This window comes from Nicotiana attenuata, unplaced genomic scaffold (assembly GCF_001879085.1).
Source record: "Nicotiana attenuata strain UT unplaced genomic scaffold, NIATTr2, whole genome shotgun sequence".
In the NCBI taxonomy this organism is placed as follows: Eukaryota; Viridiplantae; Streptophyta; class Magnoliopsida; order Solanales; family Solanaceae; genus Nicotiana; species Nicotiana attenuata.
Window position 1 is genome coordinate 24311 of NW_017674309.1, and position 19661 is coordinate 43971.

Consider the following 19661-nt stretch of genomic DNA (forward strand, 5'->3'; position numbering starts at 1 on the left):
TCTATTATATAAAGGGAAACTCATTCACTTGTAAGGGAGGACGGAGCTTACTATTCGTCAGAGTCGCCTTATAATTTCATTGTTCTTGCTAACCTACCTCGAGGCCACCATAACTCAAGGTCAAGACTTGGCTTGCACACTGATTTGATTTACTTTATTATTCAATTCATATATATTTAATTCCTTATTTATCAATTGGTATTGGACTAAATCACATATCTTTAAAACCATAATATAAATTCAATTGTTACTCGAATTTTAGGGTAAACACTAACCTTTTACCAAAAAAAAAATCTCAAGTTACCAGTCAATAATTATTGTGAAGAATTACTAGCTCAAACTATTTCTATAAAGTATATAATATTGCTCCTCCTGTTGCCAGGGTACGTTTCATTCAGGCTGTATATTTGAAAAAATAAAGAAGAATTTTCAACAACAATGGAGGCGACGATAAACTTCTTGTAATAGAGAGAACCGTAAAAAAAAACGTCAAAAACCAAATTTGGAAGGGGAAACAAAAAAAAATGGCATTCTAAAATTAGCTGAGAAGGAACACGTAGAAACTAAAAATGATCTAAGCACCACGGTTACAGTTTAATTGCCACACATGCAATCACATGATATTAGATAGGTTATTGAATTAGGTACAGGCTTCCCCCTTTCATAATTATATGTATGTTACCAAGCACGGGAAAGGAAAAAAAACAATCATTTTGCGTCCAGATGGCCAGAATTGAATAAGAATGCAGAGAACCGTAGACGCAGCACAACTTCAAATAAGTAACAGCACCAGTTAATATCACAATAATCAAGACTGCAACAAATACAGATTCGTCTTTGCAATGAGCAAGTTTCGGTTTCTCGCGCCCCGTGGCATCTGATCTTCCTAGATTTGCACTGAAAATAAATCAGACAACCATTTACAAACTAATAGAGACAGCTCCTAAAGTAAGAAACTATATGCTAGAAACGAATAGATGGCATGTTCATGTAAAAGCACAGTTAATAGTGCAACTTCTGAAGCAGATGCACACAAACTTTACGGTAAATAGCGCCATTCTTAAAGGAAAAATTTCACATAAGAACAATTGAGCTCCCTACTTTTCAATTTTATAGCGAACATATTTCAATTTACAACTAACTAGCCCAAACATAATAGGCTAATACTCAACATTTAACTCCAATAGATTCTCGAAATTACTATTTAATTTTTAAAAAAGATTACTCAAGCTTTTAAGTTAATTTTTTAAGGAAATTTTACACCCTATAGAAAACCTTAGTACCCTATTTATTTTAAATAAATACCATTTTAAAATATTACATCCTATAGATACCTTTTATCCTTTATAGCAAAATATCTAATTATAGTTACATCCTACATTTAAGGCACCATATATGCTAGATAATATTTTTCTCTCTCCTTTTTAGTCTTTTCTCTCACATAATCACCGTATATCTGCTCTAACCACGTTCTCTCTCTCTTTTTGCATACACTTTACTCTCTTCTCCCACAAACTCACGATTCATACCTCTTCTCCCACCCAAATTCTCTAGGTCTCCGCCATTATCACTCTCCATTTCTTTTCTCTCTAAAATCACTGTTTTAGAGCCGATACAAGTGCTTAGGGTAAGTTTAATTCTTAGATTTTGATATCATTATTTTGTTTCTCTAATTTTGATAAAGATTTTAGTTTGTTTCTGAAACAATAACCATTGATATAGATTTTAGTTTGATACGATTTCTTTAAGCCCAAAAGCAGTTGCCAATTGAATTAAAGCTAAGGGCTTATGCAAGCTATGATGGTACTGCCAATGTGTCAGAAGCAATGTCGAGACGAAAACGGATTCAAGTGCCACTGTATGAGTGAATCTCATAAGCGTCAAATGGAAATTTTCGGTCAAAACCCAAATCATATCGTCGGTGGCTATTCGGATTTGAGAGCTTATTTCTCGAACACATGAAGCGTAGCCACCGCTTCAGTCGTGTGGCTGCGACTGTTGTGTACAATGAGTATATTGCTAATTGCCGGAAATTAGGGTTTGTTCTTGAACAAAGACGACGGATTTTGGGGCTGAGCAACTTGATTTTCTGTATATATTTCAGTGTATTTTCAACGTACCACGCTGTATTTTCATGTATTTCATTGTATTCATTGTCTTTTTTTTCATTGTAATTCAATGTATCTCGTTGTATTCCATGTATTTCATTGTATTCACTATCTTTTTTCTCATTGTATTTCAATGTATCCCGCTGTATTCTATGTATTTCATTGTATTCACTGTCTCGCTATATGCCATGAATGTATTCATATATTTTTTTTAATTAATATAATTTATGTATTCAGATGTATTATATAATTTCTCAGAAGATTGCTATGTTTTTGGGATATTTTTCGGTTGAGAATCTTTTTTATAACTGAAAATACAAATTTTGTGTGTTATAATTGAGTTTGTTGAGTTATATTAGGAGTCCATTATGTTAATTGATTTACTTTCCGTTTTAAAAACAATGTAATCCCTTATTTTACGCCGTGAATACAGTCGAATACAATAATCTGTCCAGCTGTAATCCCATGTGTTTACTCCATGAATACAGTCGAATACACTCGAATACAACAACTGATTAGCTGGACTTCCCTGATTCACGCCTATTTTTGCTACTGTATTCATGAATACAATAACTTAAATACATCAAATACATCTTATAAACACATAAAAGGTATCTATAATCCGTAATATAGCAAATGGTATCTATAGATGGCTAATTACTACTAAAAGATAGTACTTTATGAAAATTTCTCATTTTTTAATTAGAAATTGTGACTCAAATATTAGATCAACAAACCAAATCCATTTGGGCGGTGAAAATTAGATTTTTAACAAGCATAAATATGTGGGTTTAAATTTCGAATTTGATTTTGTGAGAATTTTAGAGTGAGTGTTATTTAGACTTGTTAGAAATAGTATAGGAGGTTGTATATAAAATTTGAAGTCATTAAATGGAGATTTGGACTGATTTTGAACAAGAATTGTAACTTAAAATCGTGGAAGAAGTCGTCTACAGACGTTTGTATAAAGGTGTATATGAGTGTATAAACATGCGACCCGCCTGATTCATCCCGAGCTTTCCCGCCTTAGCTGCCAAAAATTCAAATCTGCCATGGCTGAACAAGTTCAAAAAAACAGCAATGAGTACCACTGAAGCATGCCTGACAGCTTTTATAGCTTGCCTGACAGCCTGACAGCTTTTACAGCATGCTTGGCAGCACCTTTTCTTTGTCTTTCTTTGTAATTTAGGCCAACTAGTGGCTGGACATTATAAATAGATGTATAAGGCCTTCATCAAAGGCATCTCATTACTTGTAAATTTCCCTTTATCTTCAATATAATCAGAAAATTGGCCTTGGCCTCCAAAACCTTTTGTGTGCCTTCCTTCATTTTCTTTCTAGCTTTGTGTGTAAGAAGTGTTTGCCATTGTTAGCACGTTTTTGTGCTGATTCCGGACTTGGACCGAAACTAAGCAGTAGCGTTTTAGCTAGCTAGTTGTCCTCACGGTGCTTGTCGAAATTAGCCCCGTGACAATTGGTATCAGAGCTTTGGCAACAGAACATGGCAAACGACGGAGAGGATGCTGGTCTTGGCAACAATCGTGGCAGAGACGAATCACCAAAAAAAAGGCAGAAGCCGTAGAATAGGGGAACCAGCAAAGTTCGAGATCATGCCCTAGGCACAACATGTGAGGGTGCGGTTCATGAGCCACCCCCACAAGAGGTTTGCCATGGCAGGGAAGGAGATGTGTCTGTTCCAGGCCATCTAGACATAGATCCAACCGAGGCTGGTTTAGCTGCCCTAAACCAGCGTATTGAAATTGTTGAAGGCAACTTCGCTTCGCTTGAGTCCACTGCCTTAGAGGAGATTGGGGACGTCAAGGAAGCCATAGATATGCTGACCGAGGAGCACAGGGACGGTCTAACCAACCTGGAGCTCAAGCTGACCGAGGCTGTTTCAGCGTCGCAGGGAGAGATCGAGGCTCTCAAGCAACAACTAGAGACAGCTAGACTTGTCGGTGGCGCTGGTCAGGTGCTGGTTCGTGAAACCAAGATCGAGGGCCCTAAACCCAAAGAGTTTAGGAGCGAAAGAAATGCTCAAGACGTTGAGAACTTCATTTGGAAGATGGAGGACTACTTTGAGCACTTAAACCTTGTTGATGAGGCTGCCAAGATCCGGGCAGCAACCATGTACTTAGCCGACACCTCCATGCTTTAGTGGCGAAGAAAGAAAGCTGATATAGAGAAGGGCATTTGTTCCATCCGGGACTGGGAGCTGTTCACGTTTGAGCTTAGGCGGCAGTTTTACCCCCAAAACGTCGTCAATGAGGCTCGTCGAAAGTTGAGGGAGCTCAAACAAACAACTTCCATTCGTGAGTATGTGAAGGAATTCACCAAGCTAATTTTGCAGATTCCCAACATGTCCAGCGATGACTTGCTATTCTACTTCATGGATGGCCTTCAAAATTGGGCCAAGCAAGAGTTGCAGCGACGTCAAGTCAAAGACGTCGATGAAGCCATAGCCGTTGTTGAGTCCTTAACAGATTATAGGACGGAAGCCACAAAAGCCAAAGACACCAGGAACAAGCTTACCAAGCCGGGAGGAGATCAGGCCTACAAAGGCAAGCAAGTTGCTGCTGCCAACACGGGTCGTGATTTCAAAAGAGAAGAACACCGTTCTCACTGGCGGGACAGGTACAATGAGAAGAAGAAGGCAAACGGTCCTCGCAATGGCTGCTATCTTTGCAAGGACCCCAGCCATCAATACAAAGATTGTCCATCTTTAGGCAAGCTTGGTGCCTTGATCGCTGCTGAACAGAGGCAAACGGAAGGGGCTTGCACAAGGTGTTGCCCATGCTGGTGAACCTGCTGCTCCGGAGAAGCGTGATGTGGCTCATCTTGGCCACATGATGCTTGGAGCTTTGCTGACAAAGGAGCCTGCCTTAAAGCAGGTTATTCAAGACAAGCCTAACCTTGCTCAAATGGGTCAGAATTTACTTGGTGCTGTGATGGGCAAGGAGCCCAGATTGAAGGAGAAAGGGTCCCTGTTCGTCGATGCTAAGCTGAATGGACAGTCCGTCCGCATCATGGTGGACACCGGGGCAACCCACAACTTTGTGACTGGAGCAAAGGCTAAATCACTTGGCCTTGTGTTTAGTCCTAGCAATTCTTTGCTGAAGACAGTCAACGCCAATCTCACCAACGTCAACGGAGTTGCTCGCAATGTGCAGCTCAACTTAGGTGCCTGGCAGGGGTGCATTAACTTCTTCGTTGCACCCATGGACGTATTTGATATTGTTCTTGGTCTGGACTACTGGGATGAAGTCATGGGTATCATTTCTCCTGGTTTCAACCAGATTTACAGTTGGGGTCCGAGGGGTCCTTGTGTGGTACCAACTGTTCGTGTGCCGCAAGCCGTGGGTCAATTGTCCGCGATGCAGATTGTGAAGGGCTTCAAGAGAGGAGAAGCCACATTTTTAGCTGCTGTTTCAGAGATTGAAGAGGACAAGGTTGATGAAGCCTTGCTCCCTTGTGTGCAGCAAGTTCTTGAGGAGAACAAGGATGTTATGCCCGAAGAACTTCCCAAATGTTTGACACCACGTAGGGAAGTTGATTATCAAATAGAGCTGATTTCGGGAGCAAAGCCACCCGCCATGGGTCCGTATCGCATGGCACCTCCAGAATTGGAGGAATTGAGGAAGCAACTGAAGGAGCTGCTTGAAGCGAGACATGTTAGACCGTCAAAGGCACCATTTGGAGCACCAGTCTTGTTCCAAAAGAAGCAAGATGGGTCATTACGATTGTGCATAGACTATCGTGCTCTCAACAAAGTCACGGTGAAGAACAAATATCCAATCCCTTTGACAGCAGATTTGTTTGATCGTCTTGGCCAAGCCAAGGTGTTTAGCAAGATGGATTTGGGGAAAGGATACTATCAAGTTCGCATAGCCGAAGGAGATGAACCAAAGACGACTTGTGTAACACGTTATGGAGCTTTTGAATGGTTGGTGATGCCGTTTGTTTTAACAGACGCCCCCGCAACTTTCAGCACGTTGATGCACAAGTTGTTCCATCCCGTTTTGGATCAATTTGTGGTCATCTATCTTGACATTGTGATTTATAGCAGCTGCATGGAGGAGCATCTTGAGCACCTCCGTAAAGTTTTCCAAGTTCTAAGGGAAAATGATTTGTTCGTGAAGAGGGAAAAGTGTTCTTTTGCCCAGCCTCAAGTGCAATTTTTGGGGCATACAATCAGTCAGGGACAGATTCGTATGGATAGCAAAAAGGTTGCGGTGATCAGAGATTGGGAGGCCCCAACGAAGGTAACCGAGTTGCGGTCCTTTCTTGGCCTTGCCAATTATTACAGGCGATTCATTCTTGGCTATTCAGCAATTGCGGCTCCGCTCACAGATTTGCTGAAGAAGGATCATTCTTGGGAGTGGACTGATTTTTGTCAAGGCGCATTTGAGTCTCAAATCAGCAATTAAGGAGGAGCCTGTTTCAGCTTTGCCCGACTTTTCCAAAGTCTTTGAGGTCCATACGGACGCATCTGATTTTGCTATTGGTAGCGTCCTAATGCAAGAGGGCCATCCAATAGCCTTTGAGAGCAGTAAATTGAATGATGCTGAGCATCATTAAACTGTCCAAGAGAAAGAAATGACGACAGTGGTTCATTGTCTAAGGACTTGGCGTCATTATTTGCTGGGAGCTCATTTTATTGTCAAAACGGATAACGTGGCGACAAGTTATTTCCAGTCTCAAAAGAAGTTGTCACCTAAGCAAGCAAGGTGGCAGGACTTCTTGGCGGAGTTTGATTATTCCTTGGAGTACAAATCGGCGAAAGCCAATGTTGTTGCCGACGCGTTGAGCCGGAAGGCCGTGCTGGCGCCAATTGTTAGCATGACCAACAGTGATATTCTTGATGCAATCAAGCAAGGGATGCAGCATGATCCGGTGGCGAAGCAGCTTCTTGACTTGGCCAGTCAAGGCAAGACAAAGAAGTTTTGGGTGGAAGATGGACTTCTGTACACCACCGGCAGGCGTATTTTTGTGCCTAAGTGGGGCAACCTTAAGCGCACATTAATCAAAGAGGGGCACGACACAGTTTGGGCAGGACATCCAGGCCAAAAGCGCACTTTGGCGTTATTGGAGTCATCATATTATTGGCGCATATGAGGGATGATATTGAAGTTTACGTCCGAACGTGTCTTGTGTGCCAACAAGACAAAGTTGAACACAAGGTACCGGGAGGTTTGCTTGAGCCTTTACCCGTGGCAGAAAAACCATGGGACAACGTCACAATGGATTTCATTACGTGTTTGCCAAACTCGGAAGGCTTCGGCACAATCATGGCGGTGGTCGATGACCGCATCTGCTATAAATCACAATGTCATCTAGATAGATGTGGTAGATGACCGCAAACTGATCCAAAAAGGGATGGAACAGCTTGTTCATCAACGTGCAGAAAGTTGCGGGGGCGTTGGTTAAACCAAACGGCATCACCAACCATTCAAAAGCTCCATAACGTGTTACACAAGTCGTCTTGGTTCATCTCCTTCGGCTATGCGAACTTGATAGTATCCTTTCCCCAAATCCATCTTGCTAAACACCTTGGCTTGGCCAAGACGATCAAACAAATCTGCTATCAAAGGGATTGGATATTTGTTCTTTCACCGTGACTTTGTTGAGAGCACGATAGTCTATGCACAATCGTAATGACCCACCTTGCTTCTTTTGGAACAAGACTGGTGCTCCAAATGGTGCCTTTGACGGTCTAACATGTCCCGCTTCAAGCAGCTCCTTCAGTTGCTTCCTCAATTCCTCCAATTCTGGAGGCGCCATGCGATACGGACCCATGGCGGGTGACTTTGCTCCCTGAATCAGCTCTATTTGATGATCAACTTCCCTACGTGGTGGCAAACATTTGGGAAGTTCTTCGGGCATAACATCTGTGAGAAAGCACGGGAGAAAATATATTATTGATGTATTGACATATGTTACAATGAGCCCTATATATATACACACATAACATGTCCTACTCCTAATATATATTGGATTAGGGTTATTTATTTACTCCTATTTACATGACTATTCTAACACTCCCCCTCAAGCTGGTGCATATAAATCATATGTACCGAGCTTGTTACATATGTAGTTAATACGAGGACCAGTGAGGGACTTGGTGAAAATATCTGCAAGCTGATTATTCGACTTCACAAACTTTGTAGCAATATCTCCCGAGAGTATCTTTTCTCTAACAAAGTGACAGTCAATCTCAATGTGTTTAGTTCTCTCATGGAACACTGGATTTGACACAATATGAAGAGCAGCTTGATTATCACACACAAGTCCCATCTGACTAATCTCACCAAATTTCAACTCCTTGAGCAACTGTTTGATCCAAATTAGCTCACATGTCGCCATAGCCATCGCTCGATATTCTGCTTCTGCACTAGACCGAGCAACCACATTCTGTTTCTTGCTCTTCCAGGACACCAAATTTCCTCCTACCAAGACACAATATCCAGACGTAGAACGTCTATCAGAAGGTGATCCTACCCAATCAGCATCTGAGTATCCAACGATCTGCTCATGGCCTCGACCCTCAAACAATAAACATTTGCCTGGAGCTGATATTATATACCGAAGAATGCGAACAACTGCATCCCAATGACTATCACACGGAGAATCCATAAACTGACTCACAACACTCACAAAAAAGGAAATGTCAGGTCTAGTCACTGTAAGGTAATTTAATTTACCAACCAACCGCCTATATCTTGCGGGATCGCTAAGAGGCTCCCCCTGTCCTGGCAGAAATTTAGAATTCGGATCCATCGGAGTGTCAACAGGTCTACAACTTGTCATTCCTGTCTCCTCAAGAATATCTAAGGCATACTTCCGTTGTGAGATCATAATACCTGAGCTAGACTGAGCGACCTCAATACCTAGAAAATATTTTAATCTGCCCAGATCCTTAGTCTGAAAGTGCTGAAAGAGATGTTGCTTCAACTTACTAATACCATCCTGATCATTGCCGGTAATAACAATATCGTCAACATAAACGACCAGATAAATACAGAGATTTGAAGTAGAATGTCGATAAAATACAGAGTGATCAGCTTCACTACGAGTCATGCCAAACTCCTGAATAACTGTGCTGAACTTACCAAACCAGGCTCAAGGAGACTGCTTTAGACCATAGAGGGACCGGCGCAACCAACATACAAGGCCACTAGACTCCCCCCTGAGCAACAAAACCAGGTGGTTGCTCCATATAAACCTCATCCTCAAGGTCACCGTGAAGAAAAGCATTCTTAATGTCCAACTGATAGAGAGGCCAATGGCAAACAGCAGCCATGGATAGAAAAAGGCGGACTGATGCAATTTTAGCCACGGGAGAAAAGGTATCACTGTAATCGAGTCCAAATATCTGAGTATATCCTTTGGCACCAAGACGAGCCTTAAGTCGATCAACCTGGACCAACTTTGACTGCATACACCCAACGACAACCAACAGTCGATTTACCTGAAGGAAGAGGAACAAGCTCCCAAGTACCACTCGTATGTAAAGCAGACATCTCGTCAATCATAGCCTGTCGCCATCCGGGATGAGACAGTGCTTCACCTGTAGACTTAGGGATGGAAACAGAGGACAAAGAACATAGAAAAGCATAATAGGGTGATGACAAACGATGATAACTCAAACCGACATAATGGGGATTAGGATTAAGGGTGGCCCGTATACCTTTCCGAAGTGCAATCGGTTGATTAAGAGGAGACAAGTCCGCAGTATTAGCAGGGTCAGGTGCAGGACGTGAATCAGCTGGACCTGATGCTGGGCGCGGACGACGATATATGTCAAAAGTGGTGCTCCTGTGGCAGGGAGTCTAGGAGGAGCCACACTAGACTCCTAAAGGCTGGAATGGATAAGACTTCTATAGCGGAAGGTGAAGGAGGAGCTATAGGAGACTCGGGTAAGACTTCTGTGGCGGAAGGTGAAGGAGGAGCTATAGTAGACTCCTTAAAGGTCGGTATAGGTAAGACCTCAGATATATCAAGGGGGTCAGAAAGGTCAGAAGAGGTAAAGAAAGGTTTAGACTCAAAAATGTGACGTCAGAGGACATAAAGTACCTACGAAGATCAAGTGAGTAACAACGATATCCCTTCTGAACACGAGAATAACCAAGGAAGACACACTTGAGAGCACGAGGAGCTAACTTATCTTTCCCAGGGGCTAGGTTATGAACGAAACAAGTGCTCCCAAAAACACGAGGGGGAACAGAGTATACGGGTGATTGGGGAAAAAAATACTGCATACGGTATCTGATTCTGGATGGGAGAGGAAGGCATCCGATTAACTAAATAACAAGCTGTGAGAACTGCATCGCCCCAAAAACGCAGCGGAACATGAGATTCAATGAGAAGTGTGCGAGCAGTCTCAATAATGTGCCTATTATCCTTGTTCACCTCAAGAACTTGCTGCACACAAGGGGGCAAGGCTTCATCAACCTTGTCCTCTTCAATCTCTGAAACAGCAGCTAAAAATGTGGCTTCTCCTCTCTTGAAGCCCTTCACAATCTGTATCGCGGACAATTGACCCACGGCTTGCGGCACACGAACAGTTGGTACCACACAAGGACCCCTCGGATCCCAAATGTAAATCTGGTTAAGACCAGGAGAAATGGAAGCCATGACTTCATCCCAGTAGTCCAGACCAAGAACAATATCAAATACGTCCATGGGGTGCAACGAAGAAGTTAATGCACCCCTGTCAGGCACCTAAGTTGAGCTGCACATTGCGAGCAACTCCGTTGACGTTGGGGAGATTGGCGTTGACTGTCTTCAGCAAAGAATTGTTAGGACTAAACACAAGGCCAGGTGATTTAGCCTTTGCTTCAGTCACAAAGTTGTGGGTTGCCCCGGTGTCCACCGTGATGCGGACGGACTGTCCATTCAGCTTAGCATCGACGAACAAGGACCCTTTCTCCTTCAATCTGGGCTCCTTGCCCATCACAGCACCAAGTAAATTCTGACCCATTTGAGCAAGGTTAGGCTTGTCTTGAATAACCTGCTTAGCAGGCTCCTTTGTCAGCAAAGCTCCAAGCATCATGTGGCCAAGTTGAGCCACATCACGCCTCTCCGGAGCAGCAGGTTCACCAGCTGAGCACAACAGAATGAAGAGGAATTTGTATCATTTCAAATCCCTATTCTTATCGAAGCTCGCTTTGGAGACTAAACAATGGAAATAATACGTAACAGTCAGCCAAGTAATGATAATAAGAAAGACTAGGGTTCCCGCGAAGCTGGTATCCTCAGACCGCCTAAGAGACTTTCCGTCTGTCGAATGAGTGCCAAAGAGAAGATGCGCAAGCTAGTCTATCAGAAGGAGAAAGCGAGGGAGTGAGATTTTAGGTTTCATTAGGGTAGACTCTAAAGGTAATTATTTCTCTAAAGGGCGACGCAAACGTGAAGGTCATTTTCCTTACTGGCACTGAAAACCTTCAAGGACAGAAGAGCGACAGGGTTCAGTTCAGATTTGACTGTTTGTAGCATGGGAGCAGATTCCCCAAAAAATCCTTTTTTATAGGTAAGACATGGGGCAATAAGCCCGCTTTCACAAATAGTCGGCCCGGGAAAGCGCTGGCAACAACAGAAAGGAAGGGGTCCATGTAGCTGCTGTGTCCGCCCCCTTCTTAGTCAATGGGGCACAGCAGGTTCGGCACTCGAGAGCAGATTTCCTCCCTCTATCAACTCCTTTTTTATGGTCGGGAGGATCCACAATTCCACTTCAGATAACCACGTCTCTGCTAGGCAGCGTGTGGAATGGCCGAGAGCGGACCTTTTTGGAAGTGATATATTGGAGAGCACCAACAGTACTCCGATAGGCCTGAGGATCAGAGGGAGGTGTACCATCCAAAGCTGAAAGTTTAGAAAGCAACTGGGTCTTGAGTGTCGGTCTAACAAAAAAGTCAACTCTAGTTGCTTCTCTAGTCCATTCCCGATGATCCTCTCCTGGTCAATTGCTTGGGGTTTCGGACCATTGCTCTCTTTTTAGTCGTATCAGGTGCATCGGCGGGTTTGAGTTACCCAGCTCAGTAACAAACAAGGTTCGGAAAACAACCTAATTACGAAAGAACCCCTGTTCAGGCATTTTAGAAAAGGGAAAGGAACTTCTCACCCGGCCATAAGGTGGTCTATCACCTCGGTTGGGGAGAAAAGCTTTTTTGTTGTCGGAAAATCCCTCTCCGCTTTATTAAACTCTTCTCTTAGGCAGCTACACCGGGGGCAAAATCTTTTCCCCACTAAGACGTGCATCTTTATGGCTATATCGTCCTGAAGACGGATGCGACGGGAAGAAGCTAGCTTGAAACCGCCGCAGAACGAAGCAACGCTGTCGGACTTTCTTTGGTGCCAAAGACCAATGACTAGTTAACCAGGAAGACAACTATTCTTCTGGACGAGAAGAGCGAGTCTCAGTCCGGGGTGAGAAGCCAATAGGAAGCTTGCTATGGGGACGGACCGAGGAAGGGCGATGGATATGTTATCAGCACTCTTGCCTATCGTCCACTTCGGTGAATCCAACCCCGGCGGCCCCCCCGGAACAAAGCCCCACCCCTCTTTTCCCCCCTTTAATGAAGGACCCTCGCCTCGCTTCCTATTCATTTGTGGGTCTGGACCCGAGGGCCGCGGAGCTAACCCTTGTTCTCTTGGTTTGGTGGTTGCTACCAAGACGATTTCTTTATGCCCATCAAAGGATCTTTCTGGAAATAAAAACTTGTTTTGTTGAGGCAATTTCCCTCGGGTTGCTTGTTTCCACTCATTGAAGATTCTATCTACAAAAGAAGGTCAACGGGGATACTCAAATAGCTCTCACTGACACCAGAGCAGGTGAGGTCGTCTTTCTTTCCAGCCGCCATACGGTTCGCCTTAATGCTGAGCAAAAGCTGCTGGCCTGAAGAGTGAGGCTAATCCGTAACATCAACTGCAGAAGAATGAGGTTCGAGTTGATGAACAGGAGAAGGCCGCAATACATCTCCATCATCATTCTCCCCCGGGGCTGATTAATTAGGTTAAGGAAAATATGAGGCGACCCTATTAAAGAGAGCATTAAGGATACATCGACTCTCTTGGATTTCACGTCATAGCATATATATACCCGGACTGAGCATATCCAAGAAAGACACAAGTGGTCGCCTTGGGGACAATTTTGCTCTTAACTGCGCAGGAATATGAACAAAACAGCATCCAAACACTCGCAAATGCCTATTATAGTACGACGTAAATTCATAGAGTCATTCGGTCTGAATGCTACATGAAGAACATAAGCCAGATGACGGAACGGGAAGACCCAGGATGTAGAAGATCACATGGGGCAGCCATAGCTTGAACCTTCCTTCTCGCAGTCAGCTATATAACTCAGGCCTTTAGTAGATTGTTTTTAGGTCCAAGCGGTGAATCGGGGGTAAAGGGGGAGGTCTTTTTCCGTTTTCACGGGAACTTCTCCTTTTTGCCCCTTCCGTTTGCCTCCGTTCAGCAGCGATCAAAGCACCAAGCTTGCCTAAAGATGGACAATCTTTGTATTGATGGTTGGGGTCCTTGCAAAGATAGCAGCCATTGCGAGGACAGTTTGCCTTCTTCTTCTCATTGTACCTGTCCCGCCAGTGAGAACGGTGTTCTTCTCTTTTGAAATCACGACCCGTGTTGGCAGCAGCAACTTGCTTGCCTTTGTAGGCCAGATCTCCTCCCGGCTTGGTAAGCTTGCTCCTGGTGTCTTTGGCTTTTGTGGCTTCCGTCCTATAATCTGTTAAGGACTCAGCAACGGCTATGGCTTCATCGACGTCTTTGACTTGACGTCGTTGCAACTCTTGCTTGGCCCAATTTTGAAGGCCATCCATGAAGTAGAATAGCGAGTCATCGCTGGACATGTTGGGAATCTGCAAAATTAGCTTGGTGAATTCCTTCACATACTCACGAATGGAAGTTGTTTGTTTGAGCTCCCTCAACTTCCGACGAGCCTCATTGACGACGTTTTAGGGGTAAAACTGCCGCTTAAGTTCGAACTTGAACTGCTCCCAGTCCCGGATGGAACAAGTGCCCTTCTCTATATCAGCTTTCTTTCTTCGCCACCAAAGCATGGCGGTGTCGGCTAAGTACATGGTTGCTGCACGGATCTTGGCAGCCTCATCAACAAGGTTTAAGTGCTCAAAGTAGTTCTCCATCTTCCAAATGAAGTTCTCAACGTCTTGAGCATTTCTTTCGCCCCTAAACTCTTTGGGTTTAGGGCCCTCGATCTTGGTTTCACGAACCAGCACCTGACCAGCGCCACCGACAAGTCTAGCTGTCTCTAGTTGTTGCTTGAGAGCCTCGATCTCTCCCTGCAACGCTGAAACAGCCTCGGTCAGCTTGAGCTCCAGGTTGGTTAGACCGTCCCTGTGCTCCTCGGTCAGCATATCTACGGCTTCCTTGACGTCCCCAATCTCCTCTAAGGCAGTGGACTCAAGCGAAGCGAAGTTGCCTTCAACAATTTCAATACGCTGGTTTAGGGCAGCTAAACCAGCCTCGGTTGGATCTATGTCTAGATGGCCTGGAACAGACACATCTCCTTCCCTGCCATGGCAAACCTCTTGTGGGGGTGGCTCATGAACCGCACCCTCACATGTTGTGCCTAGGGCGGGATCTCGAACTTTGATGGTTCCCCTATTCTTCGGCTTCTGCCTTTTTGTTGGTGACTCGTCTCTGCCACGATTGTTGCCAAGACCAGCATCCTCTCTGTCGTTTGCCATGTTTTGTTGCCAAAGCTCTGATACCAATTGTCACGGGGCTAATTTCAACAAGCACCGTGAGGACAACTAGCTAGCTAAAACGCTACTGCCTAGTTTCAGTCCAGGTCAGGAATCAGCACAAAAACGTGCTAACAATGGCAAACACTTCTTACACACAAAGCTGGAAAGAAAATGAAGGAAGGCACACAAAAGGTTTTGGAGGCCAAGGCCAATTTTCTGATTATATTGAAGATAAAAGGGAAATTTACAAGTAATGAGATGCCTTTGATGAAGGCCTTATACATCTATTTATAATTTCCAGCCACTAGTTGGCCTAAATTACAAAGAAAGACAAAGAAAAGGTGCTGCCAGGCATGCTGTAAAAGCTGTCAGGCATGCTGTAAAAGCTGTCAGGCATGCTTCAGTGGTACTCATTGCTATTTTATACACGCATATACACTATTAAACAAGATTATACATAATTATACAAAAAAACTAACTTCGTCTTCTACCTTGCGTCTTTTCTGAAATTTAACTCAAGTCTTGCTCAAATCTACTCTAAATCCCTTCAAATTTAAATTTTGAACTCCTTTTGATATTCTCAATCAATTGGAACAACACCCAATCCAAACAACTAACAAACTCAAAAAATCCTATTTTCGAAAGCAAAGCTTTGAATGGCCTTCAATGGTGGACTTCTACTCTTCAATTTTCTGACATTGCAAACAGGGGTAGAAGCAGAAAATACACAGCCCCTTGAAGCATATGTAAGATGTGAGAAGAATAGAGAGTGAAAGCAATGGTTGTGAGAACACATATTTAACTCCATAGCTTTTAGAAGCAATGGTTGTAAGAATATAAATTTTGAATTTGCTAATGCTTTCAAAATATGTACAATATGGGCTAGGTAGGGTAAAACTTAAAAACATGGGTCATTTTTTGTTATGGTGTGAAGTCATATGTATTTTCTCGTAATTCTTTCATTCTTGAAGCACAACATGCGCAAAAACTTTTGCCCACCCCAGTAGTATCCAAGTGGTATGAAGTTACACTAAACTGAAATACCATAACACTTGCTAAGATTCCCAGCTCCGTGAAGGAAACCTGGCCTTGAAGCCCATGGCTATATCTCACGGTCGAAGATCTCCACAAAAGAGAAAATAAAAATTCCCGTAGCACATACATGGCACTTCAATGTGGCCCTATGTCTTACTTGCAGTTCCAAGTAAAACATAAGCCACCTTGTTCTATGACTTATCCCCCTGTGGATCAATGTGCCCTATGTTTTCAATATATCTGAAGATTTCCATGTTACGCCATTGATATGTTATACCATTATTGTTCAAATTTTCATAAGAAACAAGAAAAGAGCAGAGAGAGGTATCGAGAATGTAAATGAATATATTAGACTTGGAATCCCCAAATAAAGAAAACAAAATAGGCCAGATAACCATGATATTCTGACACTTTGAGAACAACAGAACAAATATTTTGTTCGTCTCTAAGTAAATATGAAGAACCAGATCAAGCTCATACAGGTGAAAATGGTGAATGATTATTCTGAGCAATTAACAATACAGGGGACACACAAATGATTCCAAAAATATAGTCAGGAAACAAGGGAATTTGCTTCTTCATTCATGAATGAAATAAAATAAGACGTAACTGATGCAATGCCAGGCATACAGACAAAGTCTAACCTCACTGTGGATTGCAGAATTGGGAAGCTCAACCAACCATTGTGCGCTTTCGACCTCTTTGCCTCACTGAAATAGATCACAAAATCAGAAATGAAAAACAGCAAGAAACCTTCAGAATTAGAACCGTATTATCTTTTCTTTCTGGAAATAACAAGGTAATAAAGAGAAATGGGTATGAAGGATGACTCGGCAGCACCTTGGGCTAGCTTGTTAAAGGTTGAAGACCACTGCTTTGAGGATTTCTTGTATCCAGCAAGTATCTGGTCCATCTGTCCAAATCATATAAATTATAGCATATGAATTTGATCTTCACTATAAATTAAAGTGCTCTGGTTATGCTACAGCCTAAAAACAAAAGCATTATCTATATGCTTGTGGCAAAAGATGAAAAGATTCACAAGACAGTATATTCAGTGCCCTTACCCCACTGTGGCATATGGCCACAACCTGGTTCCTGTTTCCTAACCACAAGAAAGATATAGTTCCACTATCCTAATTAGGAGAAGCATAATTCTTCATGAGGCTTTGCTTTTTATATCAGTAAAATAATTCATCAGAAGCTCAGTGTATCAAGGAGCACCTTTTTTTGGAATGCAGAAGTTGAGAACTGTATAATAATAATGCCATCAAAAAATACTGTCTCTCTGAGCAGGTGCGTGAAATGATAGTCACATGACATGAATGATAAATAATGCCCATAGGCAAAAGAAAAATTAATTAAAGAAGAAATCAACATCCTTTTCCTGAGATAAAATATGACTTGAAGGGCGAACAGAGAATTGGAAAAAGCTTGAAGTTAAGGCTTTACACATGCATCTAACACGTAACACAGTACAGATGACAAGGCTTACCACATTTCCACAAGAAGAGTGCATAGAGAGCAAAGCACGTTCGAGTACATATAAATCAACCGCTTTATCTTCTGGAAGTGTTGAAGTAAAGCTTAGACCAAAGTCAATCAGCACCTGGAGAAAAGCATCATCGGCAGAAACTATCTCACTGAAGGTGACTGCATAATCTCATACTCTAAAACCAGGTGAAGAAGGCAAATAAGGAAGGAAATTGAAGAGAGAAATATTCACCAGCTGATTGGCAGCACTTCTCATTAACATATTTGATGTTGTCAAATCGCCATGGACTAGGCCACCGTCATGTAGTTTGCCAATAGCATTACCAATCTGTGTGGCAATATCAGTCATCCGTTCATCGTCAACACCAACTAATCCAAAGCCAAGGAATATATCTTTCACGGAAGGACCTTCAACATATTCAAAGGTGAGAGTATGCATAACAGGGTCAACAGCATAAAGCACTGGAGTAGCAACACCAAGACGTCTAGCTTTTGTCATGCACCTTGCCTCCTGCACCAAAACTTCAAATTTTTTAGCAACCCAAACTTTCAGAAAGATAAAAGTACAGAACCGGTATCATTTACACCAACCGCATTCAACCGTTTAATAGTGAGCTTCGAATCCAAAGTCGGATGCCTGTATTTCTTTGAAAACCGTTCCTTGACAATGCACCTCCTACCCACAAATGTTGACTCAAATACCCTCTGATATCAACATGGAAACAATCCCAGTGTCAAAAACTACTTTCTATCAAATGAACATTGCCAGAGACCACATAGTGATTAGTGACTTCTAAACTAACAGCACATACACACACAAACACAAAGGTGTCCCGTGTCCAAAGAAAATGAGAAAGAGAGAAAGGGAAGAAAAAATTAGAGGAAAGTTTCATAGAAAAATAATCTTGAATAATTAATTATGAACTCACAGCCTCAGCTCCTTGTTTGATTAAAACCAAGGATCCGTCACTTCCGTCTGCCTTGATTTCCATCTCTGTGAGATCAACTGACTTCAACCAAAAAACAAATAAACAAATAAGTAAAATGAAAAGGATAACCAAAATTTTACCCTTATATAGAACAGTTTCTTTATCTCTTCCACAATTTAAGTACTATGTAAAGCTTGCATGGGAAAAGGATGCTTAACAAGAAGATATTTTGCTATTTCTGTATCTAGAAACAAAATTGGCTACTAACAACAGGACCTATCGAGACTAAAATAAGCAATGACAAGCTCTGATTACGGTAAACAAACCATCATCCAACAATCTCCACCTTCAAGAAGAGTGAGGAGAAGCATCACTATATTTTGGCAAAGTATTTCCACTAACATGGAGATAACCAACAACTAATCAACTGGATGTTGACATAGACTGATATTCTTTAGAAAAATGGCATTAACATTAACAAGTAACACCAACTTCTCTCATTTCTTTTGTAGTACAAAAATGTTTTCCTTGTTCATATCGGTAGAACCAGTACGTACTCTGGTATTTTGTTGGTATTAGGTTTTCTATGACTGCCCATCTTTTCTTTCATTTTGGTCATCTTACTATCTTGTTTTTAAGTACGCTGCTTTTCCATGAATCAGTGTTGTCCCTTCTTGTTTTTCTTTTCATTAATGTGGTGCTCATGCTTTCCTGAGCCGAGCGTCTAGGCTAAACAACCCCTCTATCTCCACAAGGTAGGGGCAAGGTCTTCATGTACACTACCCTCCCAGATCCCACTACATATGCTTCAAAAAATGAAATAGAGACTGAGCTACAATTATGCTTGAAATAGAGGGAAACTATTTCTCTTGAAGTATTCTTACTGTAGCTAAAAGAAAGCTTCAATTTTTATAAGTATAAAACCCAATTAGTACCATTTCTGGGCATCATAGTAGCAGTATCTGCAGAATTTGGACTTTGGAGACATAAACACGAAGGGGAAAGCAAAAAAATATACCCTTACCAAAAACTACGAAAAATTAAAAGAACCTCAGTATAATATTTAAGGAAAGCATATTCGTAGTTGTCACACCAGAAATGAATAATGAAAACTGGAGAGAAATTTGTGAGTATTTAAGGGAATGAAAGACACCTTTTTGCAGTTGAAGATTAGCAGCGTCGCCGCCGTAAGAGATAGCTGCTGTGAGAAAATTGTTGAATATGGGATGGCGTGTCATGGAATTTTCGGGAATTTTTGCGAATTATAAGTCGCATTAGGTAATGCGATAGCAAGGCATATTTCCGCATAGTGATTTATAAGTCGCATATTATTGCGATTTTTAAATGAGCGCACTTTGCACTTTATAAGT

General features: G+C 42.3%; 2 protein-coding genes across 6 annotated transcripts; one reads left to right on the top strand and one right to left on the bottom strand.

Moving 5' to 3' along the window:
- Nucleotides 1-543: 543 nt before the first annotated feature.
- LOC109218383 (EKC/KEOPS complex subunit bud32-like) lies at nt 544-19585 on the bottom strand. Of its 5 annotated transcripts, none has more exons than XM_019382743.1 (8): nt 19445-19585; nt 18292-18368; nt 17954-18067; nt 17595-17873; nt 17364-17477; nt 16709-16781; nt 16513-16578; nt 544-886 (listed from the first exon to the last, which is right to left on the bottom strand). In XM_019382743.1, the coding sequence occupies exons 1-7, from the start codon at nt 19527-19529 to the stop codon at nt 16541-16543; spliced, it is 780 nt and encodes a 259-aa protein (XP_019238288.1). In that variant the 5' UTR covers nt 19530-19585; the 3' UTR covers nt 544-886; nt 16513-16540. The 5 variants fall into 5 exon arrangements, with proteins under 5 accessions (XP_019238288.1, XP_019238287.1, XP_019238291.1 ...); XM_019382742.1 differs by having other exon boundaries at nt 544-897; XM_019382746.1 differs by having other exon boundaries at nt 544-897; nt 18292-18372; nt 19445-19572.
- Nucleotides 3610-6535, top strand: LOC109218379. The gene is made up of 4 exons (XM_019382739.1): nt 3610-3686; nt 3786-4238; nt 4344-4742; nt 4867-6535. The coding sequence occupies exons 1-4, from the start codon at nt 3610-3612 to the stop codon at nt 6533-6535; spliced, it is 2598 nt and encodes an 865-aa protein (XP_019238284.1).
- Nucleotides 19586-19661: the final 76 nt, after the last annotated feature.